Source organism: Dipodomys merriami, unplaced genomic scaffold, assembly GCF_024711535.1.
Source record: "Dipodomys merriami isolate MVZ:Mamm:240054 unplaced genomic scaffold, mDipMer1.0.p SCAF_55, whole genome shotgun sequence".
NCBI lineage: Eukaryota > Metazoa > Chordata > Mammalia > Rodentia > Heteromyidae > Dipodomys > Dipodomys merriami.
Window position 1 is genome coordinate 2,819,516 of NW_027206124.1, and position 27,995 is coordinate 2,847,510.

At 57.2% G+C, this 27,995-nt stretch overlaps 1 protein-coding gene across 2 annotated transcripts; it reads left to right on the top strand.

Annotated features, from left to right (window-relative positions):
- Window positions 1–856: 856 nt before the first annotated feature.
- Syngr1 (synaptogyrin 1) lies at window positions 857–27,565 on the top strand. Of its 2 annotated transcripts, none has more exons than XM_069999568.1 (4): window positions 857–1,013; window positions 18,564–18,801; window positions 19,723–19,868; window positions 20,906–21,148. In XM_069999568.1, the coding sequence occupies exons 1-4, from the start codon at window positions 915–917 to the stop codon at window positions 20,996–20,998; spliced, it is 576 nt and encodes a 191-aa protein (XP_069855669.1). In that variant the 5' UTR covers window positions 857–914; the 3' UTR covers window positions 20,999–21,148. The 2 variants fall into 2 exon arrangements, with proteins under 2 accessions (XP_069855669.1, XP_069855668.1); XM_069999567.1 differs by lacking the exon at window positions 20,906–21,148 and adding an exon at window positions 24,483–27,565 and having other exon boundaries at window positions 875–1,013.
- The last annotated feature ends 430 nt before the right edge of the window (window positions 27,566–27,995 follow it).

Below are 27,995 nucleotides of genomic sequence, written 5' to 3' on the forward strand. Positions count from 1 at the left end.
GGCTTTCTCTGGCTCTTAGTCACCCCAGTGGGGAGGTCAGTGGTTTCCAGAGAAAGCAGCTTGTAAGTCCCTGTTACAAGGCTGACCTGGGAGGTGGCTGTCCCTGCTCCACCCAGCCTCAGTTTCTCTAAAACCTGGGGCTGTAGGCCAAGCTGCGTTGGGGTGATGAGCACCCACCGCAGGAGAGACCCGGATTACAGCGGGGAACAGGGCAGACGAATCCCGGGCACCTGCAGACGAGGAGGAAATAAACGGTGACATAGTTAATTGCGGCGTGCGGGACGGGTGTATGCGGGAGCCAGCCTCCACGGCTGAGCCAGGTGCGGTGGGGTGCATGACGTCATCGGAGGCGCGGGCGGGGGCGCTGGGGGGGCAGCTCTGGGTCCATGCACTCATCCGGTAAAGGCACCTGCTGGGCGCCTCGTTCCCGGAGACGAGCACGGACGCAGCCCCCGCTCCCTTTCGGATATGGGGCAGACAGACCCACGGTTCACCGTTAAAGAGAGGAGGAGGAGGAGGAGGAGGAGGGTTTCCGGCGCAGCGACGGCTGGGGGCGCCCGGGGGCGGGGCCCGCCTGCACTCGCGCACACCCCGCCTCTCTCGGGTCCACGCTTTGCAAAGAGGTCACTGCGCCGCCGCCGCCGCGCGCGCCCTCCGCCTGGGCCCCGTAGCACGCGCGCCCCCGCGAGCCCGAGCGCAGCGCCCCGCCCCGCCCCGCCGAGCGGCGCCCGTCACTCAGAGCGCCCCCTGGCGGAGCCGCGTTCCAGGCCGGCGGCGCGCAGGGGCGGGGGCGGGGCGCTGCGCACGCGCAGGGGGCCGGCGGCGCGCAGGGGAGGGGAGGGGGCGGGGGCGCCGCGCACGCGCAGGAGCCGGCGGCGCGCGCCGAGCGGGGGGCGCTGCGCGGGGCAGCCACGATGGAAGGGGGTGCGTACGGAGCGGGCAAAGCCGGGGGCGCTTTCGACCCCCACACGCTGGTCCGGCAGCCGCACACCATCCTGCGCGTCGTGTCCTGGGTAAGGACGGGCTGGGGGTCCGGGGCGGGGGGCGGGGGCGAGGACGGCGTGCCGCGGGAGCCGCGGGGCTCCCTGCTGGCCGGGCGCCGGCCGCGGGCGTCCCCGAGCCTCGGTTTCCCCGCGCGCCCGCGCCCTGACCTCCAGGCCGCCGCCGCTCTGCAGCTGGAGGCTTGAGTCGCGCGCGACCGTGGACGGTGCCCGGGTCCGAGGCGCGACTTTGGGGGGGCGATGATAGGGTGTGGGTCGCCCGCTGGGGTGCGCGTCGTGCCCGTGGTGAGGCGGGGGCCGGGGTTGCTGCTGCCCAGCTCCGAGGGGCTGGAGCCCCGGGGCCCCCGCCGGATACCAGCACCCCCCCCCCCAACAGCCGCGTCTTCGCCGCGTGACCTTGGGCAGGGAACCACCTAGAAACGCTCGCCGAAACGAGGGATTTGGTTCCGAGCCGGGAGGGGCCACCTCTAATGTCGTGCCTCAGTTTCCCTTATAGAAAGGGTGGGAGGAGCTTCCTGGGGGCCCCTTGGGCGGTGACATTTCCTGGATCCATAACACTGCACCTCCCCCGCCAGCGGCCTCCTCCCTCCCCCCCCCCCCCAGTCCTCACCTGGATGTCTACAGGGCCAGGTATTTTGGAAGGAAGGTCCCCTCCACCCATGAGAGACTTGTTCTGCACCTGCATCCTTGTAAGGGGGGAGGGGGGGATAGACGGGGGGGGGCAGATACCTCAGGTCTGAGTGGGGTTGAAGACAGGGCAGAGCTGTTGTAGGAAAGAGGCCTGCTGGGTCCTGTGGAGGGGGGTGCCTGGGGCTTCCTGGTTAGCTGGTCATGATTGAAAAACCCTCCCTTGTGGACAGTCTTGTCTCTGTAGGTCTGGGGCCCTTCGCTGGTGCTGCCAGACCAGAAGGATGAGAATCAGGGACACTGGGCAGGGATACTGACAGGACCCATTGGGGGCTGGCAGAAGCCAACTGTGAGCCAGGCAGGCTGAAGTGCCTGGCTCTTCAGCATTCCAGGGCTGTTTTAGGGTCTGATGGGTTGGACGGCTTGTAGATTTGTCCTGGCAGCAGGAAGGGTGACCATTTGGCCCCTTTAGGGGGCCCCTTGAAGCCCCTGTGCCATTGGTCTTCGTGTCTTGGCATGTCCTCAGCATGTCCACAAGGGTTTCTGGCACCAAATCCATGCATCGGTGACAGTCCCCAACAACCAGAAGGAGGGGCAGACCTTAGGCAAAGGTGGGAGCCAGCCCCCCTCTTCCTGGGCACCCTGCCAGGTCAGGTGGGCCAGCTCTGTGTGCTGCCCTCCTCCTCCCCAGGACTCTGACTGCCTGGCTTTGTGTGGGGGCGTGGGCGGGCAGTTGTTGTGTTTGGGTCATTTCTGCTTGTGATGGCTTCATTTAGCATCGCTTTATCGAGTCTGCCAGGCCCTGAGGGAAGGTGGCATGACTCAGGCCCTGGCTGCCTGGTGCCCCAGAGCCCACAGTCCCACTGGGGAGGCAGCCAGGTGCCCCAGGCAGAAGCCATGAGGGAGCCAGGAGAGGGTCTCTGCTGTGGAATCCAGGAGCTTCGTGGAGAAGGAGAGGTCACCTCGGGCTCTGCAGCATGGGGAGAGCTTATCCTTGCGCACATTGCGATGTGGAGGATGTGGTATGGAGAAAAACAAGCACACATTGAACACCACTGTGTACGGTTCCCTAGCTGGCTCCCCGAGTGGACAGGGCACCGAGAGACCTAAAAGTGCAGGACAGGGTGAGCACAGGCACCCAAGACTTCCTGTCATAGTCTGGGGTGGGGGAAATGTGGAGTCCTGGCACTTGAAGATCATCTGGGCCAAGCCTGACCAATGTGGGAATCAAACCACCTCCCAGGCCAGCTCAAAAGGGGCGTGCTCCCCCGCCCCCCATGAGCATCTGATACAGCACACTGAGACCTTTACAGAGTAGATAATAAGTAAGCTTGCAAAGAGCGAATGTCTTCCACTTGTAATCCTAGCTATTCAGGGGGCTGAGATATCAGGATCAAGGTTTGAAGCCAGCCCAGGCAGAAAAGTCCTCAAGACTTTATCTCCAGTTAACAAGTAAAGTGCTGGACTAGTACCAACTGTGAAAGAAAAAACCTAGTTAAGAGCACAAAGTCCTGAGTTCAAGCCTTGTACTGCCACAAAGAAGGGGGAAAAGTAAAAATATAAAAAAAAATCCCTGCTGATTATTGGAAAATATGCAAATCATGCATGAGAGTTGGACAAAAAATATGAATGCTAGGCACCAATGGCTCTGTAATCCTAGCTACTCAGCAGCTGAGATTCGAGGATCACAAGTTCAGAGCCAGCCCAAGCAGGAAAGTTGCTGAAATGCTTATTCCAGTTAACTGCCCCAAAAAGCCAAGCTATGGCTCAAGTGCTAGATTGCTTGCCTTGCATGCATGAGGCCCTGGGTTCAGTTCCTTAGCACCACATAAACAGAAAAAAAAAAAAAAAGCCAGAAGTGGCACTGTGGCTCAAGTGGTAGAGCGCTAGCCTTGAACTGAAGAGCTGAGGGATAGCGCCCAGGCCCAGAGTTCAAGTCCCATGACTGACAAAAAATAAACTCAGGGTCAGCACCCAGGCCCTGAGTTCAGAGCCTAAGACTGGTACACACACATACCCCCCCAAAAAAAACCAAAAAACCCATGAACAGATACCACTGGACTGTACAGTAGAAGGATGGGGTTGAGGATATAACTCAAGGGTAGAGCCCTTGTCTTGGGTTCGATCTCTCACTGCAAAAAGAAAAATGGTGAAGACCATAATGTTGTATGAATTATACCATAACTGAGAAAACTGGAGGAGGGGAAACACTGTCCTTTGGGGCAGTTCATGTAGTGCTATGTTTGTTCTCTCTCTCCCTTCCTCCCCTGTCTCTCTTTTCCATAGCTGAGGACTTAAGGCCTTGCACTTGCCAGGCAAGTGTTCTTCCACTGAACTAAATCCTCAACCATAGTTCTCTATTTTTTATTTTTTTTTGTTGGTCGTGGGGCTTGAACTCTGGGCCTGGGAGCTGTCCCTCAGCTCTTCAGCTCAAGGCTAGTGCTCTACCACTCGAGCCACAGCACCACTTCTGGTTTTCTGAGTGGTTAATTGGAGATAAGAGTCTCACAGACTTTCCTGCACAGGTTGGCTTTGAACCTCGATCCTCAAATCTCAGCCTCCTCAGTAGCTAGGATTACAGGCGTGAGCCATAGACGCTGGCTATTTTTATTTTTATTTATTTTTTGTTGGTCCTGTGGCCTGAACTCTGGGCCTGGGCACTGTCCCTCAGCTCTTTAGCTCAAGGCTAGCTCTCTACTATTTGAACTACAGCGCCACTTCCAGCTTTTTCTGTTTATGTGGTGCTGAGGAATCAAACCCAGGGCCTCATGCATGTGAGGCAAGCACTCTACCACTGAGCCACCTTCCCAACCCTTGTACACTTTTTTTTTTAAGTTTTAGCAAGGATTTATTTTAGTTTCATAAGGCTAATGTAGAGAGAAATAGAAAAGGAGAGAAACGTTTCTTGCTCCTTATGCAAGAAATGGAAGTTGAAGACTCCGGTACTATATTTAGTCTTTTGGGGAAATGTGTGTATGCTGAAACATCTTATCAGGTTAGGGAGGGGGGGTGATGGGTGCTGCTGCCTTCTTGCCCATGGCCCTTTGCACACCGTGGCCCTTTGCACACCACTCCCTTTGCATACTGCAGGTCTGCTAGAACAAATGGTTCCTGGTCTCCAGGTCTCAGGTGACCAGATCCTCCTGGTTGCTGGAACTTGCTTGGCATTAGCCCCTCAGCCCATGGCAAAGTGGGAGGGTTGGCATTTAGGATTCCTATATTACCTGTGCCTCACCACCCCCCTGGAGGCCTCCACTAACGTGCATGCCCACTTGCGAGTTTGTAAAATTTATGCCAGAAAGATCCAGATGTCAGGTGTGATGACACATGCCTGTAAGCCTGGCATTTGGGAAGTTGAGGTTGGAGGATCTCAAATTGGAAGCTAGCCTGTCTCAAAAGTTAAAAAAGAGAGCCGGGCGCTGGTGGCTCACGCCTGTAATCCTAGCTACTCAGGAGGCTGAGATCTGAGGATCGCGGTTCAAAGCCAGCCCGGGCAGGAAAGACCGTGAGACTCCTATCTCCAATAAACCACCAGAAAACCGGAAGTGGCGCTGTAGCTCAAGTGGTAGAACGCTTGCCTTGAGCTGAAGAGCTGAGGGACAGCGCCCAGGCCCAGAGTTCAAGCCCCACGACCGACAAAAAAAAAAAAAAGAGCCAGGCACGGTGGCTCACACCTGTATTCCTAGCTACTCAGGAGGCTGAGATCTGAGGATTGTGGTTCAAAGCCAGCCTGGGTAGGAAAGTCCATGAGACTATTAACTACAATTAATCACCAGAAAACTGGAAGTGGTGCTGTGGCTCACCTGATAGAGCACTTGCCTTGAGCTGAAGAGCTCAGGGATAGTACTCAGGCCCAGAATTCAAGCCCTATGACAGACCCCCCCAAAAAAACAAACTAAACTAAAAGGTGGGAGGTAAAGCTCTTGCCCAGGCATGCTCACAGCCCTGAGTTCATTCTCCAGTACTACAAGGAGAATGGGAGAAGGTCATTAAGAAGAGAGAAAGAGAAAGAGAGAGAGCGCACTCACCAGGCACCAGTAGCTCACACCTGCAATCCTAGCTACTCTGGAGGCTGAGGTCTGAGGATTGAGGTTCAAAGTCAGCTTAGGCAAGAAAGCCTAAAAGACTCATCTCCAATTAGCCACTAAAAAAATCTGAAAGTGGAGCCGTGGCTCAAGTGGTAGAGCACTAGCCTTGAGGGAAAACAAACCCAGGGACAACACGCCAGCCCTGAATTCAAGCCCCAGGAACAGCACAAAATGGGGATGGTCAGTCAGGCTTCCAAATCATGTAAGTTGCAGACCTCACCTGAGACCCACACTGGACCCTGAGCTTCTGGAGCTTTTAGGAGCCCCTCTGCCTGTGGGGGGGAGGGTGTCAGAAGCAGGGCTTCCCAGTCCTCACTTGGCCCTGGACTGAGGCTGCTTCTGCTCTTCCAGGCCACTGCTTTCCTAGGCTGGGTGAGGCTGGGCGAGGCTGGGCCTGGCTTCCTCTGCCTCACTGTAGGTAGCTTAAGTTGCAGCCTTGTCTAGGGCAGCCTGGGAGCTGCCACCTCCATTTGGGTTGGGAGTAGCTATGATATTCAGCAAGTGTCCCCTCCTCTTTGCCTGCCTTGATTTCTCCACATGACCCAGGAGGCTGGTGTGGGTTAGAGGTGTGGATCTGTTGCCAGTCCACAGGACTGCAGCATGCCGGGGATGACTCATTTCCTGGTTCTGGAGCCTGAGGGGAAACAGTTACCACCAGGAATCATGTTCATTTCTGAGCGCTGGGCGCCTTTGGTTTGGAATTAAGGATCTTTCTTTGGGGGCTTGAAAGGACCAATCAAGGAGAGAATATATCAGTGCTGGGCCTGTTGTTGCTGTACGCATTTGCTGGTCCTGGAGCTTGAACTCGGGGCCTGGGTGCTATCTTGAGCTTCTTTTGCTCAAAGTTAGTGCTTTACTTCTTTTTTTTTTTTTTTTGTCGGTCGTGGGGCTTGAACTCTGGGCCTGAGCGCTGTCCCTCAGCTCTTCAGCTCAAGGCGAGTGCTCTACCACTTGAGCTACAGCGCCACTTCTGGTTTTCTGGTGGTTTATTGGAGATAGGAGTGTCACGGTCTTTCCTGCCCAGGCTGGCTTTGAACCGCGATCCTCAGAGCTCAGTCTCCTGAGTAGCTAGGATTACAGGCATGAGCCACCAGCGCCCCGCTAGTGCTTTACTTCTTGAGCCACAGTTCTATCCCTGCCTGGGCTGGCTTCAAACCACTTTGCAGTGCTAGGATTACAGGTGTGAGCCTCTGTTTTGTTTTGCTTTATGTCCATCCTGGGGCTTGCCCTCAGGAACTGCGTGCTGTCCCAAGGTTGGTGCTTTACCACCTGAGCCATAGTTCCATTTACAGCTTTTTTTGGTGGTTAGTTGAAGTTAAGAATCTCACAGATTTGCTGGCACCAGTGGCTCACGCCTGTAATCCTAGCTACTGAGGAGGCTGAGATCTGAGGATCACTGTTCAAAGCCCGGGCAGGAAAGTCCGTGAAACTCTTTATTTATAATAAACCACCAGAAAACCAGAAGTGGCATTGTGGCTCAAGCGGTAGAGCGCTCGCCTTGAGCTGAAGAGTACAGGGACAGCACCCAAGCGCAGAGTTCAAGCCCCACAACCGACAAAAAAAAAAAAAAAAAAAAAAACACAGATTTTCCTGTCCTGGCTGGCTTTGAATCCTGATCCTCACATCTCAGCCTCTTGAGTAGCTAGGATTACAGATGTGAGCCAACAGGGTTTTGTTGGCATCCCAGCCCTGGTTGGCATTTTTCACAGTCCATCTTGGAATCTTGCCTCTGGCCAAGGCCAATGCTTAGTGCTGCGTCTCCCTCAGGTCTAGGAAAGGCCAGCACAAGGGGACCTGCGGGAGATGCTGAACTGTGGTTTCGATCATGCCTTGAGAGAGCTTCCTTGGTTACTGGGGCAGCTGGAGGATTGGGGAACCCAAAAGAACCATGGGGGACTTGAAAGCCCAGCTTCTCCCAGCCTCAGTTTCCCCTCTGTGACATGAGTTGCAGTGGCTGGTTTGGGGGAGTCTGGAAAGTGGTGGCAGCGGTGAGCTCCTTGTGTGTCCTGCCATCCCCATTTTACATAGGGGCTGGGGGGCGGGGGCAGGACCTGAGAGGCACCCCAAGCACAGCACAGGGCCCTGCGACCCAGTGAGCCAAGTGGCTAGGCACACCTGAGCCTGGGGGCAAAAGCAGGAAGGTGAGGGAGGATGGGAGGCGAGGAACAAAGCCAGGAGAGGGAGGGAAGAGAGGAGAGGCAGATGGCAGTGCTGTTGGAGAACCCTCTCTTGGCACTCAGACCGGAAGAACCAGCTGTCCTGGGGGAGGGGACAGCGGGAGCATGGGGAAGTGCCCTGTGGTAGCCTCCTCCAGCCCTGCCTGGTGTGTGACTTGAGCTAGATGCCCATGCTCTTGGGCCTCAGGGTGCCTACCTGTCCGGTGGGAAAAGGACAGCTGGATGGAGCTGGTGGTTCCCAACCCTTGTATCCCTAAAGAACCTATTCTTGTTCTTTCTGTGCTCCCAAGGTGCGGGGGGCTTTGGGGTTGTGAGATACCCCATAGGCTCATGTGCTGACGGCTTGTCTCCCGGCTGGTGGCACTATTCTAGGAGGCCTTAGACCTCAGTTAAGCCTGACCATGGAGGTCAGACTTAACTGGAGGAAGTGGGTGTGATTCTCCGTTATTCTGGGTCCCTAACCTCCCCCACCCCGCCCGTCCCCAGCCTTCTCTACACCCCCTCCCCCAGTCTGCCCATGTGTGTATGGCCAGGTGACCCCAGACCCCATAGACCTGATAGCATCAGCCAGAATCAGTCTTTCTGCCTTTGTGTCAGGTTATCAGTGACAGTGTCAATGAGAGCTGACAATTGCTCTGTCTGTCTTTAAAGATGAAATGTCAAGCCGGGCGCTGGTGGCTCATGCCTGTAAGCCTAGCTACTCAGGAGGCTGACATCTGAGGATTGAGATTCAAAGCCAGCCCTGGCAGGAAAGTCCGTGAGACTCTTATCTACAATTAACCACCAGAAAATCAGAAGTGGCACTGTGGCTCAAGTGGTAGAGCACTCACGTTGACCTGAAGAGCTCAGGGACAGTGTCCAGGCCCAGAGTTCAAGCCCCACAACAAACAAACAAAAACAACAAAGAGCTACCAGAGGTGAAGTGGATCCTGGTCCTCCGCCTGTCCAGACAATAGTGAGGAACTCCATCCAAAATAAACAAACAGGAAAGCCAAAGGACTGAGCGCTTTGCCATCAAGCCCTTGCCTGAGTTTACTCCTGTAGACCTCCACATGCAAAAAAGAAAGGCTGGAGCAGAGGGCCCCGGGGCCGTGCCGTGCGTGTGAGGAGCACACTGTCACGGCCTGGCCCGGGCCATGTCCCTGTGTTCCAGGGATGGAGTTGTCTTTGGCTCCCCTCTGCTGGGTGGCAGGCACAGGACACGGGACCCTTCCTGGGGGAAAGGTTGGGTGTGAGCTGGAACAGCCCCAGCTGTGGACATGCAGACGCTGGGGGTCTTCAGGTCCCCACAGAGCATGGTGTCCCCAGTCTTGACCCCCTAAGCCGCTCCCAAAGTCGTACCTCTGTGACCCTGTTATATAAACTGCGCTGTAACCCGGCCTGTCTCCTAATCCTTGTCTCCTAATCCTTGTCTCCAGCTACTCAGTGGGGTCCTTTTTTGCCCCAGGCCGGAAGTGGGGAACAAGGCCCTCTTGACTCCTGAGGCCATGCCTGGACCTGCTGGCCCCCGGATGTCACTCCAGTCCTGGGAAGCTGCTTCCTCCCCCCTGGCCAGCCCTGCTGGTCCCCTGGTGTCACAGAAGCCTTCTGCTGGCCACGCTTCGTCTGGTCATCGGTGGTCCTTCTCATACCCCGGCTGCCCTCCCCTCCTTCCGCAGCCCCTGGGTCGGCCCCTCTTGCACATCTGCAGCTCCTCTGGCCTCCTCCTCTCCTCCCCTCCTCCAGCCACTTTGCCCTTTCTGCTCCTCCCTTACAAGTGGCTGTTATCCCCCTCAGGAAGTACTCCCCGGCGGAGGCGGGCCTGGTCCCCGTGCGGGCTCTTCCTGGCTCCCCCACACTTGTCAAGATCAGCCGCGACCTTCACGTGGCCTTCATGTTGCCAGATCCTGAGGCAGATTGTTCTTGATGCATCTCAGCCGACAGGGAGGGCCTGGGCACATTCGCATGTCCTCCCTTGAATCCGGACAGCAAGGTTGCAGACATGCCCACCCGCCCATCCAGTACACAGCACTCCTCCTCCTGGGTGCACCCTGTGCTCGGTCTTTGCCAGGGAAAACTCCCCATCTAGAGAAGAGAACTGAGGCCGGGAATCTGTTTAGCATATGGGAGTGAGCAGCGACCACCAGCAAGGGGACACTTGCCCAGCTCAGGGACAGCGAGGAGACAGTAAATAGAGGATCAGAGGCCGGTGCAAGTCACCCCATGGGGTTCGAGCCTTGAAGGACATGGATTTTCCCAGGCCCAAGGCATCACCCAGCTTCAGGAGGGTTCCACGTGTATGTGAGTGAGGTGGGAACTGTCCTTTGTTCTTCTCCTACCCATATTCCCATTTGGTCACCTTCTCCATGAAGCCTTCCTGGATTTCCCAGCTTACTCTCTCCACCCTGTCCTGCCACTCTTGGTGCTCCAGTGATGGCGGTGAACTCTTAAAGCAGTGGCCTCTCTCCCACAGCCTTTCTTCTGGAAGGTAGGCAGGGCCAGGGCTGGCTCACCTCCCTGAGGCCCTGGAGCCCCCCCCAGAGGGGATGAGGATCAGTGTCAGGAAGGTAGAAAGGCTGTTGTGGTAAACCCTGCCCTTCCCGACTCCTGTATAAAATGGGGACAGCAGTGGCCACCTCCTAGGCTGTTGAAGTGTCTGCGGCTTAGCTGAGTCTGGGGCTCAGATTCTGTGCCATTGTCACAGGTGGTGACATTATCCCCTCCCCTTCTTGTGCCCAAAAGATCAGAGGCAGCGAGGTCACAGGATCACAGCCCAGGTGCATCAGCCAGAGGGAGCCCGGGACAGCCAAGAGCCCCTCTGAGGCTCACTGAACCCTTCCCGTGGGCCCCCGGCCCCACTGGAGAGAGAGTGGTACGGGGGTCATCTCTGCGCCTGGAGAGACTGACCCATCCTGTCCCTCCCCACTAGACCTGGTGGGGACAGCTGTGAGAAGATTACCTCCTAATCCGGGCTGGGCTGGGGCCAAGGCTGCAGGGAGGAGAGGAGGCCGGGCTCCCTGCATGCCGCCCTCCCACCCCACCCCGTCCCAGCCCTGAGGGGCTCCCTCATGAGACGCTATGCTGGCTTTGAGGTTTCTCTCACATGAGCTGGGGACGGGGTGTGGGCAGCCGGCCTTGTCCCTCAGCATGGCCACCAGAGGCAGGATCAGGGCTGCGGCGGGAGGCTGGCGTCGGTGCACAGAGCCAGCACTTGCTGGATACCAGTGGCTCACACACGTAACCCTAGTTATTCAGGAGGCTGAGCTAGGAAGATTGCAGCTCAAAGGGAGACCAGGCAGGAAAGTCCACGAGGCTCCGGTCTCCAGTTAACAGGCAAAACTTCCAAAGTGGAAGTGGGGTTCAAGTGGTAGAGTGCTAGCCTTGGGTAAAAAAGCCAAGAGACAGTGGAAGGCCCTGAGTTCAAGTCCCAGGCCTGGTGTGCATGTACACACACACACAAAAAGGGCTAGGGGTGTGGCTCAGTGCTACCATGCCTGCCTAGCCTGGAGTTCAAACCCCAGTTCTGCCTCCAAGAGAGAGAGGGGAGAAGGGTGAGGAGAGGAAGTGTAAGGGGGGCTGGACGAGGGGTGGAGGAGTTCACTTTGAGCAGGGCCTGTGCCCTGGGAGCAGCGTGGGGCTGTGGATGAGGCCCACACAGGGGCCTCAGAGCCACCCTTGGAGATGGGCTTTCTCAGCAGCAGCAGCAGGGCTGGGCAGCGGGGGGCAGGGCCAGGGCTGCTCCCGCTGTCTGGCTGGGGCACACTGCCCCACTCACGGTGGCTGGAAGGACCATGAGGCCCCAGATGTCATCTCTCCGAGCTTGGCTGGGGAAAAGCCAACCAGCACTTCATAACGAGGCCTCTGGGAGTCCATGCTGGGCATTGACCTCTATCACCCCATGCCAGCTGGGCATCTCCTCCTGAGAGCCCCACCCGTGGCCCAGGCTCACCCCGATGGGTTTTGCCTGTGAAGCAGGAGCACCATCTGGTCCCCAAAGCGGGGTGGTCTGTCCCTCCACCTGGCCCCCAGCCATCGGCAGGTGTCCCTCCTTGGTCTTGTGCTGATTCTGGGGTTTGTGGACGGGGGTGGGGGTGGGGGGAGGAATTCTGTTCTGGAACGGTGCAGGAGGATGTCTGAGCCTCCATGTCCGTTTTTGCTCACGCGAGTGTCAAGAGCCCTAGGAGGCCACAGGCCAGCTCGGCTTCTGGGGGAGCGTGGCCAGGTTCCCCGTCACGGGAGGTTCTGGAAGGGTGATGGCTTGTGAAGCGGGGAAACCATACAGAATTTTCATACAGCCAGTCCTGTCAAACAGGGCAGGGACCGCAGCAGATGCGTAGGGTCACCGAGGGCACAGGACTTCCGAGTCTCTGGTTCTTTACACCTCTGAATCCAGCCACCCAGGATCCTGCAACTTCCTGATTCCGAGCTTCCTTGTGCTTCGGTTTTGGAGCTGGATGTGGGTCTGCACCACGCACCATCTGGAACCGTCTCTGGAGAGTCGGGTTGGGATGCAGAAGAGGCAGAAACCCTGCTCTTTACCTGGGCTGCTTCCCGAGCCCAAGGGGAGGTATGGTTTTCCAGGCATGTGAGCAGCCGACTCCCCCAGACCTCCCTGGCCATCACCTGTCCCCCTGTTCTGTGCGGCCCCGCAGTTGGTTGCGTGAATTCCCCCAGTGCCTCTGCGGCCGAGGCTGGTGTAGAGTTGCGTTCTGGTTTAGTTTCCGGTTGTCTGGTGTCTCCTTGCGCCGCTCTGGGAGTTCCTTGTGGTCCCTGCAGATCTGGCTGTAAGTCACCAGGGTGGCACTGGCACCGGCTTTGGATTCCAAGAAACTTGTGTTGCAGTGGCGGCCAGCTTGGTGGCCTGGACGGGCGAGGCCCCCTGGGGGGTTGCAGCGTGGTCTCAGCTCACCACATCCGACAGGGGAAGCCCCTTCCAGGGCTGCCCCGCCACAGCAGGCCCAGGCAACCGGGGGCCACGTCCTCCTGTCCTGTTCTGCTCTGCTCCTGCTTGGGTGGGCGCATAGCAGCTGGAGGGCCGAGAGAATTCTGCAGGGAGTCAGGACACCCCTGGGGCCAGACCGCTTTGCCCATCTCTGCCCGCACCAGTCCCAGCCCCAGCTCCTTCGCCCAGCTGCTGCGGGAGTTCCTGCAGACTCCCTTCCACTGATTCTCCTCCACAGCTAAGGTCACAGCTCTTCATGTCTGCAGTGGCTCCTGGGCCTGCCCCTGCCCCTCAAGGTCCTGGACACCAGCCCCTGCCTACCTCAGGGACCTACCTCACTTCTCAGGGATCGCCCCTTCGCTCATTCTGCTCCAGCCGCTGTGGCCTGCAGCAGCTTCTCCATACCCCATGCTCATTTGCACCCTAGAGCCTTTGCACTTGTGGCTTCGTCCTCTTCCAGCTATCTGATTGGCTCAGGGCCCTCACTGCAGTCGGGTCACTTGTGAGAGACTCCACTGGCCGCCAGGTTCTCCCTTGGCCCATGCAGGATCTGGGGCTCAGGTTAAGTCACCACACAACAGGTTCCTGACCCACAAGGCCAGGACGGGGTGCCCCTCCCAGTACAGTGCCACCACACACCCAGGAGCCTGAGATCTGTGCTAAGTGCTGACCCAGGCCTGAGGCCACTGGAGCTGTGGAGCTGTGACCACTGAGGGTGATCACACGCCCAGTCCTGAGGTTTGAACTCAAGACCTCAAGTTTGCCAGGCAGGCACTCTACCACTTGAGCTATACTCCAGCGCTCTTTTTTAGTCTCTCTCTCTCTCTCTCTCTCTCTCTCTCTCTCTCTCTCTCTCTCTCTCTCTCTCTCTCTCTTTCTCTCTCTCTCTCTCTAAATGTGTTGGTCCTGGGGTTTGAACTCAGGGCCTGGGTACAGTACCTTAGCTATTTTGCTCAAGGATAGTGCTCTACTACTTCAGTCACAGCTCCACTTTCCAGCTTTTTGGTGGTTGATATGAGTTTCATGGACTTTCTTGCCTGGTCTGGCTTCCAACTAAGATCCTCAGATCTCAGCCTCCTGACTGAGTGGCTAGGATTACAGGAATGAGCCACTGGCACCCAGCTTTAATCTCTCTACCTTTGAGACATGATCTACCTAATTCTGGCCAGACCTTTTGCTTCTGCTTCTGGGACTACAGGTGTGTAACACCATACTTGGCTCTGAGCGTGTTTTGATGTTGTTCCTCACCCTCTTGGGGACATATTGTCTCCAGCACTTTCCTCCAGGCCTCTCAGAGGAGTTATGTGTCTTCTCTCTAGAGAGCCCAGAGTTAATGGTTCCGCCTCTGCTGCAGTCCCCAAGGCCTGGACTTCCGGACTTGTGCCTGCCTCCCTCCGCTCCTCTGGCTTTGGGGAGGCCCCTTGTTCCCTGCTTCTGCAAGGGGTCTATTTCTGTTTTTCCCACTGGCTGCAGTGGTGTCTTCTCCAGCCCAGAGAGCAGCAGTGTCTTAGAAAGGCTCACAGGTGTTTTTCTTTCTTTCTTGGCCTCAGTCTCACCCCAGTCCTCTGAGGCCTGCGTATTCTGGGTGCTTGTGTGCAGTTCTCTCCAGAGAAAGGCTCGGAGCCCAGTCTTCACATGCAAAGCACATGCTCTAGGCTTGAGCTCCATCCCCAGCTGAGAGGCTCATTCCTTTCTCCAGGACTCGAGAGCCTGGCCAAGGCCCCAGAGCCTGCATGGCTGCAGTCCTCAGATAGGAACCCAGCAGGCCTGATACCTGTGTGTCTGAAATCGCCTTCTAACCCAGCAGCTTTTCCGTTCTGCTGGTTCTAGTGATAGGCAGCATGGGCCCCGGGGTTCTGACCTGGTGGTTTTCTGGTACAGCCTTGGACCATTGCAGATGTTTCTAGTCAAGCTCAAGCTCGCTGTGCACAGAGAGTCACGGGCAGCGGGCCCAGGCAACCAGGGTGCAGAGCCTGCCCCGCCTTCCTTGCCGTGATGCCTGTGTCCGCAGTTCAGGATCTTCCTGCCTCAGCTTGCTGAGTACTGGGATTACAGGCATGCACTACTACACCCAGCTCCTCCTGATGGCTCTGAAGTGCTGGCTTCTTGTGCCCCTGAACACCAGACCGGACTTTTGCCAAATGCTTTGCACTGATGCTGCCCTGCAGGGCGTCCTCCCTGCTCACCTCTCACCTGGTTCCCTGGGTCTCTAGAAACACCACGTTTTTTTTCTGGGCCACCCCCTGAAGCAAATGTCGGTTGGTTGCGTGGAGGGAGGGAGGGGCTGTAATCCGCAGACCTGGGCTCAGGTTCAGCTTGTGCTGCTGACACAGGTATTCTGGTGGGGGTTTCACTTTCTGAGCCTTGGTTTCCCAAGTAGCCCTCTTGGCTGGCGAGGCCAGACACCTTCCCTGGGTCCAGAGGATGGCAGGAAGACACATCCCCTATCAGGACTAGCGAATACTGTGGCTGGCCAGGACACCACAGATCTCCTCCTCCTCCCCTTTCTCCTCTCCCCTCCCTCTTCCTGCCCAGTGCAGGTAGTTTCCACCTGTAATCTTAGCTACTTAACAGGCTGAGATCTGAGGATACAGGTTCAAAGCCATCCCAGACTGGAAAGTCTGTGAGACTCTTATCTCCAATCAACCACCAGAAAACCAGAAGTGGATCTGTGGCTCAAAGTGGTAGAGCTTCAGACTTGAACAAAAGAGCTCAGGCCCTGAGTTCAAGCCCCATGACTGAAAACAACAACAAAAAATTCATCCAAGTGCCAGAGGCTCCTGCCTATAATCCTAGCTACTCAGGAGGCTGAGATCTGAGGATCAAGGTTCAAAGCCAGTTCGGGAAGGAAAAATCCATGAGCCTTTTTTTTTTTTTTTTTTGGTTGGTGGTGGGGCCTGAACTCTGAGCCTTGGGCGCTGTCTCTCAGCTCTTCAGCTCATGGCTAGCGCTCTACCACTTGAGCCACAGCACCACTACTGGCTTTTTCTGCTCATGTGCTGAGGAATCGAACCCAGGGCCTCAGGCATGCAAGACACTGAGCCACCTTCCCAGCCCTCCATGAGACTCTTATTGCCACTAAATTACCAAAAAGCTGGAAATGGTCTTGTGGCTCAAAGTGGTACAGCACTAGTTTTGAGCACAAAAGCTCAGGGAGAGTGTCTAGGTCCTGAGTAAGAAAAGAAAAAAATGAATTCCTGGTGCTATACAGCCCTGTCTTGTCTCTGTCTCAAACTATCACCCCATAAAAGCATCCTGTGCCCATTGAGTAATCACCCCACCCCCTCCCTGCCCTGTGGCACCTACTACTCCTGTCTATCAAGTAAAAAAGTCATCCTGCAGAGCTGGGCGCTGGGGGCTGGGAAGGTGGCTCAGTGGTAGAGCACTTGCCTTGCATGCATGAGGCCCTGGGTTCAATTCCTCAGCACCACATAAGCAAAAAGAAAAAAGCCAGAAGTGGTGCTGTGGCTCAAGTGGTAGAGCGCTAGCCTTGAGCTGAAGAGCTGAGGGACAGCACCCAGGCCCAGAGTTCAGGCCCCACAACCAGACCCCCCCCCCAAAAAAAAAAAAGGATCAGTATGGAGCGAAAACAGAGATTACTGCCTCTGTAACCCAGAGGAAGAGCCTTTATCTAGCTTGCATCAGAGCTGGGTGCTGGTGACCATGCCTGGAAATCCTAGCCACTCAGGAGCTGAGATCTGAAGATCATGATTCAGCCTGGGCAGACAAATCTGAGAGACTCTTATCTTCAGTTAACCAGCAAAAAGCTGGAAGTGGAAGTGGTGGCTTAAGTGGACTTAAGTGGACTCCATCTAGGAGTGAACAAGTCCACTAAGAGCATAGGGTCCTGAGTTCAAGCCCCAGTACCAGCAAAGACATGATAACCATATGTGACCCTGAGTGCCTGGCTTGTTTTCAAGAACCACCTTCATGGCTTTTCTTTGTATGGCCAAATTATAACTAACTTGGTAGGTTTTTTGTTGTTGTTGTTGTTGTTTTGTTGGTCATGGGGCCTGAACTCTGCTTCAGCCAAGGCTACTGCTCTACTGCTTGAGTCACAGCGCCACTTCTGGCTTTTTCTGCTTATGTGGTGCTGAGGAATCAAACCGAGGGCCTCATGCAAGGCAAGCACTCTATCACTGAGCCACCTTCCCAGGCCAATATGAGACTCTTATCTCCACTGAACTACCAAAAAACATTGGAAGTAGAGCTGTGGCTAAAGTGGTAGAGCAAAAGAAGCTCTGGGACCAGTGTCCAAGTCCTGGTTCAAACCCCAGGACCAGCATGTGCATGCTTATATGCACACGTGTGTGTGTGTGTGTGTGTGTGTGTGTGTGTGTACGCGCGCACACGCAATAATGTTGCAGAGAACATTAGCAGTGCTTCTCTTGCTTGTCCATACACCCAGGCTCACTGCCCCTCCTGACTCATGTTGGAGTTGCTTTCCTATTCTAGCAAAACAGAAAGCAGAGACAAGTGAACTCCCCCCAGCTCCCGCCTCTGACACGTCACAGGCCACACTTGGGACTGAGCCTTCTGTGTGTGTGTCAGGACTGGGATCTGAACTCAAGGCCTCACGTTCTCCCTTGGCTTTTTCAGTCAAGGCTAGCGCTGTACCACTTGAACAATAATACTTCCACTTTCAGGGCGCTCAGGCCTGGTCTGTCTCCTGATGTAACTTAGGAAAGGTGAGTGGCCTGAGGAGGAAGCCTGGCCCTTAAGGTTTTACTGGGCATGTTCATTATACCCGAGCCTTGACCGCCTCTTCTGCAAAATGCTGGCGATACTGAGGGATTAGCAATTGCTGCAAAACCAAACTTATGGCATTAGAGCGCACATTTATCATCTCTCTGTGTTAGAAATCTGCACTTCTGGGTGTTGGTGCCTAGGGTCCCTTAAGCTGCGGCCCCAATGTCAGCCAGGGATGTGGTCTCATCTGACTGCTCCACTGAGGACAGATCCAAATTCAAGTTCACTTCTGTGGTGCTGGTGGGCTTCAGCCCGCCAGCCGCTCACGAGAGTCTCAGGTCCCTGTCAGCTGTTACAGACTTCCCTCAGTCGCATGCCAACTTCTCCGTGGGGCAGCTCCAAATGTGACAGCTGACCTCCAGCAAGTGAGCAGGGGCCAGGGGGCGGGGGTTAAGGGGCAAGCTAGGCGGGAGCCGGCATCGTTTTGTGACCCTCACTTAGAAGCTTTTGCCATAGGCTATCTGGCAGAATCCGCCGCCACAGCAGGTGCAGGGTACCTGGATGTGGGTGGGAGAGGTGGGGCTGGCCTCCAGCAGAGCTGAGCCTGCAGGGGTGGCTGACTGTAAATGAGGTAGCATGGTGGCCTGAGGGGGGGACGCAACTCCTGTGGTTTTCATTCATCACCCTATCTAACTGCCAGGGCCGGCGAAGCCCTGGCCATAGAAAGGGTGGGGACTGGGCTGGGCAGCATGAGGGGGTGGGGAGGGGCGTGACAAGTTTATGCCCAGGGTGGCCTGTAAGTAAGGTCCCATTTCAGGGAACAGTCCAGTCCCAGGGGCCTTAGCCATGGGTTCATGGAGTCCACAAGTGGTAGGGCCTTCGATCCTTGTAGCTGAGGAAGGAAGCGATTGCTCTTCCTGAGCTGTGTGACCCAGGGCTAGTTGCCTTCCCGCTCTGAGCCTCCAGTGTGTCCCAACTCACATAGGGGCAGGCAGCAGGTGACAGCAGTGTCAGCGGGTGTGTCCTGTCCTGGCTCACCCCTCCCCGCCCCCCCCCCCAGGTGTTCTCCATTGTGGTGTTTGGCTCCATTGTCAATGAGGGCTACCTCAACAGCCCCACGGAGGGCGAGGAGTTCTGCATCTACAACCGCAACCCCAACGCCTGCAGCTACGGCGTGGCCGTGGGCGTGCTGGCCTTTCTCACCTGCCTGCTCTACCTGGCCCTGGACGTCTACTTCCCGCAGATCAGCAGCGTGAAGGACCGCAAGAAGGCCGTGCTGTCTGACATTGGTGTCTCGGGTGAGTCTGTGGGGGCCTCCTGGCCCCTGGGCCCCACCACCTACCGAGGCACAGACAGGTCGTGTGGGGGGACCCTCTTTCCTGTCTCGGTGCTCCCTGTGCTCCTCCCCGCGAGCCTCAGTCTCCCCCTTGTCCTGGCTCTGCCCAGCATAGACCTGCACCCCCTGTCCATTCCCAAGAGCCTCTGGCAGGGCCCTGCTCTGCTCTGGGGGCTCCAGGGCCCGCCTCGGCCATCCTGGCCTGGGGCCTGGGGCTCCTTAGACCTTCAGGAAGGACTGGAACTAAGTGAAAGGCTCTTACACTTCCACAGAGCCCCAGGGATCCCCAGCAGTGTGTCTGTGGGTTGGGCTCTGCGCCCGCCGCCGCCCCCCTCACACATGGCGTGCGCTGAGCTGCTCCTGGCGGACCCCTTATTGAGCCCCGAACCCAGCTCTCAGAGACTCTCACTGTGTCAGGCTCTGTGAGACTAGAAGAGGAAGTCCAGCTCTCCCCCTCAGCACCCCACAGCTACCACCCTTGCCCTGCTTCCCTCCCACCCCAGTGCTGCAGGCCAAGCCGAGGCCAGCAGCAGGTGGGCCGCGGGCCCCAGAGAGGGAAGTGGATGGAATTTAGAGTGCAGGGGGCAGAGCCTTGCAGTCTAATTTGCTCATTCTCTCTCCCTCCCCTCCCCTCCCTTCCCCTCCCCCATTTGTCCTTCCTATACTGTGGACTGCCCTGGCACCCTCTGCCCTGGCCACTCTCCCTTGGGCCTGGCTCTGCCCTGTCTTCCTCATCTCCCTGCTGCCTCTCCCGGCTGCCTGCCCCTCCTCTGCCCTCACCTCTGCTTGGCGGGAGGGGTTCTGTGAACTTCTGTTTCCTGTGTTTCCCCCCTCCCACCCCCATGTGTCACTCTTCCTATACAACCTGCCTTGGGACCCCCAGCCTTCTGGGCCTTCCTCTGGTTTGTGGGCTTCTGCTACCTGGCCAATCAGTGGCAGGTGTCCAAGCCCAAGGACAACCCACTGAACGAAGGGACAGACGCAGCCCGGGCCGCCATCGCCTTCTCCTTCTTCTCCATCTTCTCCTGGGTGAGTACAGTCCCCTGAGCCCCGGTTCCCCCAGCCAAGCCCAGGCCTTGCCTGCGGCCCTTGCTCCAGCCCCCTGGGGCACCCCGGGTACGGTGGCTTCTAGGTCAAGGCAGACCCTGCTGGCCTAGAGATGCCTTCAGGGGCCGTGCATCCTCCATCTCTCCGGGGTGGTCCCCGTGTGCCCCACATAGATAGGATGGTGGGGGCCTCGACTGGAAGGGAGATTTGGAAGTTTCCAGTCTGGGAAGGACCAGGCCTCAGGGTGAAGGAGACTGCCCCTGGCTTCCCGCCGGTCTCCCATCTGGAAATGGAGAGACCTGGGCTCTTGCTCAGGATCCGGGCAGGGCCTGAGAGGGCGAGGGTCCCCTGGGTGGCCTGGCACACACCTGAAGACCCGCCCTCTGCCCAGCCCTGTTGCCAAGCATGGATAGGAACCGCAGAAGCCAGCATTTGGTTTTTCCACAGAAACCAACATAGGAGTTTTTACACGAATTCTGGTCTTTATGTTGTGGGTAACTTATTCAAGTTAAGAGATCTGGAGCTGGGCACCAGTGGTCCTGCCTGGGTGGCCGGGATCATGATGGTGATTTCATTTGAAGGCCAGCCCAGGCAACAACGTTCCCGAGACCCCCTCTCCACCGGTCGCTGGGCACAGTGCCACATGCCTGTCATCATGGCTATGACAGGAAGCAGACTCAGGAGCCCCAGGTCCTCAGTACAGTGGTGAGCACTGCTCACTGGAGGGGCGACCTGCGATTCAGGTGGCCCGCCCTGAGGTCTCAGGCCTGGACAGGAAGACCTGGGTGATCCACAGAATTTTAGTGCAGAGACGGTGCTCCCCCCTCCGCGACCCCCCTCCTTCCCCCAGTGGGAAGAGTTTGAAAGCTCTGGCCCCGTGTGGGTGGGACTTGCAGAGGAGCCTGGTGATTGGGTATGAGCTCTTTAGAGGTGGGTCTGCAGCTCTGATGGGCAGGTGCTGTGGGGCACCGCTGTCCTCCGCACCTCCCCAGCGGCCTCACCCCTGCTCTTTCCGGCAGAGCCTGACTGCAGCCCTGGCCGTGCGCAGACTGAAGGACCTTTCCTTCCAGGAAGAGTACAGCACACTGTTCCCCGCCACTGCCCAGCCATAGCCCATCCCCCCCGCAGGGCAGGGAGTGCAGGCAGGCTGGCTTCAGGGACCAGCCGAGCTTACCACTTGTTCATTCATTTGTTCATTCATTCATCATCTCTTTTGTTTATTCTTTGTATTTGTTAATTGAGTAAACATTTATTGAGCAGCTGTTTTGTGCTTATGGTGGGTTAGATGGGGTCTCTGGCCCAGGAGTTCACAGACTGGGGAGGGGAAGGCAGGAAGAATCACTCCCCAAGTAGGCCACAGGATGGTAGAAGGTGAGTGGCTCCATGACGCAGTACGGGCTGCCAGGAGGTGTCCCCCGTTGAAGGAGCTCAGCTGTTGACTGATGGCCTGTCCAGGGCTGTGGCATGACGTCTGGATGGAGGCTGGCTGGCCCAGCCTGTCAGAGAATGTGGCTTGGCTTGTGGTCCTTTGCTGTGTGACCTAGAGCTAATCTCTGCACCTCTCTGAGCCTCAGTCCATTTTCCCTTGCAGCTGATTACAGGCCCGCTTCTCAAGGCAATTGTGCAATAAAACTAAGGCCAACGTGGGCTTGGCCACAGGGATGCTCAATAAATGTAAATTCTGCTCATCCATCCATCCTCCTCTCCAGAGCTGGGGACACTCCCATAAGCTCTCCTTTCCTGGCGAGCCCTCTGTGCCCTGATGGGCTCCTCTGTGGCCCTCGGTGTCTGGGCAGCGCCTGCCCCTCCACCCTCTGTGGATGCTGAGGCAGTCGTAGCCAGCCTCACTGGGGCCGAGCTCAGATCTGTGCTGCCTGGCCCTGCGGCGCCCTGCGCGTGATCACAGCCTGCTGCCTGGAGGAGACCCACGACCAGTGGACACAGGTCCCTGGCTCTCGGCGGGACTTGCTGCCTCCCCAGTGCAGCCCAGACCAGCCAGTCCCAGGCCTCTCCAAAGAGGCCTGGCCTTGGAGGCAGAAGACTGGCCACAGAGACAGTTAGTTAGTCCTCCATGCCTATGGCCATGGCCTCTCCCAGAGGCCCACAGAGCTTATCTGCTCCAGCCTTGGGCCCCTGTGTGGGAGGCCAGGAAGGAAGGAGGCAGGGATGTGAGGACAGGGGTGCAGGGCTGAGGCCTTGCCTCGGGCTTTGTCCTCTGTTCCTGTGTGGTCCTCCTGCCTGGCTTGCCGGCAGCCCTCCCCGCCCAGCATCTCCAGCCCCAGCCTCTGAAACCCCAGCTGCGGGAACTCAGAGGGCCGCATCCACTCCTCTTCCCAGCTGCTCTGGGCCTGTCTGCCCTCCCCCAGGTTTGGTGCTTTGCCTATGGTGGACCACAGCTTCCCTGGCCCCAGGAGCCTCCCCAAGCTGGGAGTATGGCTCATTGGTAGAAGTCTTACCTAGCCCGCCCAGAGTCCCATCCCCAGCACTGCAAAAAAGAGAAGGAAGCCAGGCGCTGGTGGCTCACACCTATAATCCTAGCTATTCAGGAGGCTGAGATCTGAAGATCACAACTTGAAGTCTGTCCAGGCAGAAAAGACCATGAGACTCTTATATCCAATTAAAAACAAGCAAACAAAACAAAACAAAACCAGAAGTAGAGCAGTGTCTCAAGTGATACAGCACTAGCTTTGAGCATAAAAAGCTTGGGAACAGTGCCTAGGCCCTGAGCTCAAGTCCTAAGACTGGCAAAAGAGAGAGAGGAAAACGAACAGTTGCTTTCCACAAAGGGCAACCCAAAGGGTCTTCTGATAATATTTAATTTCTGGACTTTTAGAACATTCTGGAGTTGGGCACTGGTGGCTCACGCCTGTAATCTTAACTACTCAGGAGTCTGAGATCTGAGTATTGCAGTTCAAAGCTAGTCCAGGCAGGAAAGTCCATGAGACTCTTATCTCCAATAAACCACCAGAAAACTGGAAGTGGCACCGTGGCTCAAGTGGTAGAGTGCTAGCCTTGGGCTGAAGAGCTGAGGGACATCGTCCAGGCCCAGAGATGAAGCCTCAAGACTGACAAAAACAAATAACCATTCTGGAATAGACTACCAGGCACTTTACTCCCTACCTGTCCTCCATCAGCCCATTAGGACCCCGAGGGCTTAACTCTCTACGTCAGGGGACTGATGGCAAGGAAGGAGTGAGGGGCTTGGCCAGGGCAGGGGGAAGACCCCCCACTGCAGTACCAACTCCCCTGACACTCCGGCCTTAAGTCTGTCCAGCCCCCAGGTGAGAAAGATCTCATTGCAAGCCTGGAATCAGGATTCAGTGGGAAGAATGCCTTGCTCCTTAGCCTGGCAGGCTGGTGTTCACAGTGCAGTTAGTTGCCTTTACTGATATCAAAGCTAACGGTGCACACAGCAGCCATGTACTGCGCAAGTTTGCTTCCATCTTGTCTCCCTGGGGGCTCTAGCAGATATTGACATCAGAGCCCTGACAAGTCCTGTGGTCCCTGCAACTTGTTTCACTGTCTTGAACTCAGTTTCCTGAACTTGTTTGACCACATATTTCAGCCACAATCAGGTTCAGCAGCAAGGACACAAATCCCAAATAACAGCAATTTAAACAAATCTCGTGCAAGGCTGACATAGTGGTTCAGAGGCCATCAGTGACCAGGTGCCCTCCATCTCTGCAGTTTGGCATATGGTCTTCATGGCCCGTTTTAGCAACTAGAGCTCCAGTGATCACACCTGCATTCCAGGCCTCAGATCAAAGGGTAGAACAGAGAACTTGGGAGGTACCTTGTTGACCAAAACTGAATTACCTGGCTGTACCTGGCTGCAGGAGGGACATTCCATATAATACCCAAACCCAAATTGGGAAGCAGTTGTGAGCTCCTGGGACTTCTCCACGGTGGCAATAAAATATATTTGGTTGAACCAGTCACTGGCAGCTCATACCAGTAATCCTAGCTACCCAGGAGGCTGACATCTAAGGATCACAGTTTGAAGCCAATCTGGGCAGAAAAATCTGTGAGACTTTTTTTTGTTTGGTCAGTTGTGGTGCCTGAACTCTGGGCCTGGGCGGTGTCTCAGCTCTTCAGCTCAAGGCTAGCGCTCTACCACTTGAGCCACAGCGCCACTTCCAGCTTTTTCAGCATATGTGGTGCTGAGGAACCCAGGGCCTCATGCATGCAAGGCAAGCACAATACCACTGAGCCACCTTCCCAGCCCCCTGTGAGACTCTTGTCTCCAGTTAACCACCAGAAAACCAGAAGTGGCCCTGTGGTTCAAAGTGGTAGAGTGCTAGCCTTGAACACAAAAGCTCAGGGACAATGCCCAGGTCCAGAGTTCAAGCCCATGATTGACAAAAAAAAATATTTTGTTTGAGGACAGTGGCTTCTGAGGTTTATCCTGGCTAGACATGTGGTCCGGATGTTGGAGGGGTGCGATGGGGACAGTCCTGTCCAGTCAAGGCAGGTGCTTTGAGGCTCTCTAAGCTCTATTGCCCGCATCTACTAACCATCACTAACCCAGTGCTCTTGTCTGTCTCTCCCTTAACCGTCCCTCCCACCCGCCCTTGTCCACGCTGGCCCCCACCCCAGGCGGGCCAGGCTGTGCTGGCCTTCCAGCGGTACCAGATTGGCGCCGACTCGGCGCTCTTCTCCCAGGACTACATGGACCCCAGCCAGGATTCCAGCATGCCTTACGCCCCCTACGCGGAGCCCAGCACCGGGCCGGACCCCGCCGGCACGGGCGGCACCTACCAGCAGCCGGCCAATGCCTTCGACTCCGAGCCACAGGGCTACCAGTCGCAGGGCTACTGAGCCCCCTGGACCGCCCGCCCCTCCCCAAGCCCCGCCCTGCCCATCCCTCCTGGTCACCCTGCCCAGCACCTCCTCAGCCTCCACATTGCAGCGGGGCTGGGGCGGCCCTTGTGGGGGGCGCCCATGTGTGTGCAAGTGTGTCTGAGGGTGTGCGCCCAGCGGGGGCCCCGAGGGCAGGCATCAGGGCTGCATTCATTCATTGTGTCCTCGCGCATTCATTGAGCACCTACTCTGCCAGGCCCGTGCTTGGTCAGGTAGTAAAAGAGGGGTGCAGAGGTGGCCCCGTGGGTCCCAGAGGCAGGATCGGTGGGACAGATGGACTGGGTGGATTGCAGGAAGTCTGGCTGCGCAGGGCTGGGACACAGGGCGAGTGTGATGTCTGCAGCCCACCCACCGACAGCCTATGTGGTGCAGCAGGCCTGCAGGGGCGGGGGGGGGGGGGGGGGGGCGGAGCTGTTTCCGGTTCACAGTTGAGGAAAAGGTGGCTGAGAGGTCAAGGGCAGTGGGGCAGCAGAGAACCCAGAGCTGACGGCACCAGCCCCCCTCCCACTCTCCCACCACCCCCATCAGCATGACTCACCTGGGAGGCCTTGGGCCCTCTGCCCAGGAGACACCCCGACTCCACGACAAGCCCAGGACCTGTTGTACCCTGGCTGCACCTCACCCTGGGGGTTCCCCTCCTAAGCAAGGAGCCGTCCCACAGGTAGCCCACCCAGAGCAGGCCAACCAGGCCTGCCTCTGGGCGAGCTCTCCGAGCCTTGCCCGGCCCTGGTGGTGGTGGGCAGTGTGCTGGGACTGGCCTGGCATCCAGGAAGTGAATGAGCAGAGTTGCTGTCGGGTTTCTTGGTCACCCTGCAGGGGCCCGATCCCACCCCTGGGACCTCCCAGGACACAGGAGTGATCTGGAGCAGCCTGGGCATAGGTCTTGCCCTCCCTGACCTTCCGGAAGGTCCATGGGGGGTGGGGAGTCCATGGGTGAGCTGGCACGCCGAGGACAGGGAGAGTGCTGTGCAGAGGGGGGGCACGGAGCGAGGTAGCAGGGCATCCCCAAGGCTCAAGCAGGGTGGGGCTGCAGGCAGCAGTCGGTTCTGAGCAGTGGCAGGAAGGGTCCTTGCATGACAGTGCTGCACCTCTCTTCCTGCGGGTGCAGAGGGCACGCTGGCCGACCCCCTGGGGGCGGGGCAGAGGGATGGTGTCCCCACCACCACCCCACGTCCCGCGCAGGACCCCACAGGCCGGTGACCACTGCTTGCTCCAGCCACCAGGTGCCAGCCGTCCATCTGAGGAGACCCAGGGTGTGTGGGGCCCGTCTTCCCAGAGCCTGGGGAGGATGAATACGGAACAGTGACGAGGTATTTCACGTTGCACTGCAAGGACCCTAGGGTGACAGGAGCAGGAAGGAGCAGCCCTGAACAGAGGGGGAAACTGAGGCATAGAGAACATTACTGAGCAGTGGAGCCCAGCTCAAGGGCAGCAGTGTTGGAAGAGGACCCAGTGGTCATTGCTGACTTGCATTTGTCACATCTGGGGAAGGGACTCTGTCACAGTCCCCCAGGAGACAGCTTGGGGACAGGCTATCTGCTAGGCTGAGCAGCGGGCCTGTGCCAGACAGGAGGCGAGGCTGCAGTGCTGCCAGTGTTCCTGGAACCTGGTGGTTCTGTGTAGGTCCCAGAGGGCTGGGGACAACCTATGGATCATGTACTCCCTCCCTAGCCCCCTTTCCCCTCCCCCCCCAGCTGGTGTGCCCTGGAGACCCCAGGTGCTGCTTATCTGCTTCTTACTGGCAACACTGGGCCGGATGGCAGGGGGCAGCTCCGCTCTGCCCGGCCCTGGCCCTGACTGGCATCCAGGCTGAGGAAGTTTCCCAGACCCCTGCTGGGCTGCAGACTGCCACCTCAGGATGCATCCTCCCTTAGTCTTCTTGGGGTCCAGCCCAGGTGCGTGTCTGGACGAAATCTGCCCCCAGAAGGGACACGGGTGGGGACGTGCCGCGGTGGACATGAGACAGAGGGCATGCGGTGTCTGTGGGAGGCTTTAGGACACTCGGGTACCTTGATTCTATGGCTGAGAGGTTCACAGGGACAGTGACTCCGACCAGCGCCACCCCAGTTCCCTCTAGGGTCCTCCCTCCCCCTGCTCCAGTGTCCTTCGAGAAGGGCTGCCTGCAGCCTGCACACTTCTCCCCCCAAGCACAAGAGAAGGCACCGTACACGTCGAGACCATTTGAGAGGGTCAAGTGTGGGACAGGAAGGCCGCAATGTCCAAGGTCAAGCACAGAGCGAGGGGCGTGGCAACCCTAACCTTTGCCTTTTAAGTGAATGCCCATCCTGCCCAATCAGAGGCCGTCCTCCCACAGCCCCGCCCCCTCCCCGCCCTCTCCAGGGCTTCAGTATAACAGAATCCTCACTTGTCACTGCTCGGGAGCCCTCACCTTGTCCAAGATCCCTTTGGTCCGCAGAGGAGCACAGGGAGGCACCCCCTCCCACCCCGAGTTGATGGAGGAGAGACTGGTCCAGCCGCCTCCCAGCGCCGCCCCTCACCTGACATCCCGCCCCAGGTGCCCTGGTCCTTCCCGCAGCATTACTGCCTGTGAATAGTATAAATATATATATTTTCTATATATAAGATGTATAATATAAGGCTCCACAACTATATCTGTGCGTGTGCGCGTGCGTGTGTGGTGAAGGGCGGCCCCCACGCTGGGCCCCCGCTCTAGACCCCTCCCACCTGGGTAAGTCTCTCCAGAGTGGCCTGTGGCCCCCTCCTCTATGACGCCCATCCATCTGTGGTGAACCAAGTGACGGTGGTGACTTCTGGTGACGTAGTAATAAAGTGACTCAGACTCAGAACCTACCAGTGGACTGCAAGTGTGTCACTGTGTTTTATTGTTGGTCCTCAGTGTGGCTGGAGTTACCACACTCAGGAGTTGAACTCGTGGCCTGGGCGCTGTCCCTGAGGTTTGTTTGGGGTTTGTTTGTTGGTTGTGGGGCTTGAACTCTGAGTTTGGGTGCTGTCCCTCAGCTCTTCAGCTCAAGGCGAGTGCTCTACTGCTTGAGCCACAGCACCACTTCCAGTTTTCTGGTGTTTTTTGTTTTTTTTTAATTGGAGATAAGAGTCTCATGGACTTTCCTGCCCAGGCTGGCTTTGACCACAATCCTCAGATCTCAGCCTGCTGAGTAGCTAGGATTACAGGTATGAGCCACTAGTGTCCAGCTTTTTTGGTTTATTTATTTATTTTTGCCAGTCCTGGGCTTGAACTCAGGACCAGGGCACTGTCCCTGAGCTTCTTTT

Coding starts and splice junctions, on each gene's coding strand:
- Syngr1 (XM_069999567.1), top strand. CDS start 915: ATGGAAGGGGGTGCGTACGGAGCGGGCAAAGCCGGGGGCGCTTTCGAC. Junction 1,014..18,563: donor TCCTGCGCGTCGTGTCCTGG/GTAAGGACGGGC, acceptor CCCCCCCCCCAG/GTGTTCTCCATTGTGGTGTT. Junction 19,869..24,482: donor TCTTCTCCATCTTCTCCTGG/GTGAGTACAGTC, acceptor CCCCCACCCCAG/GCGGGCCAGGCTGTGCTGGC.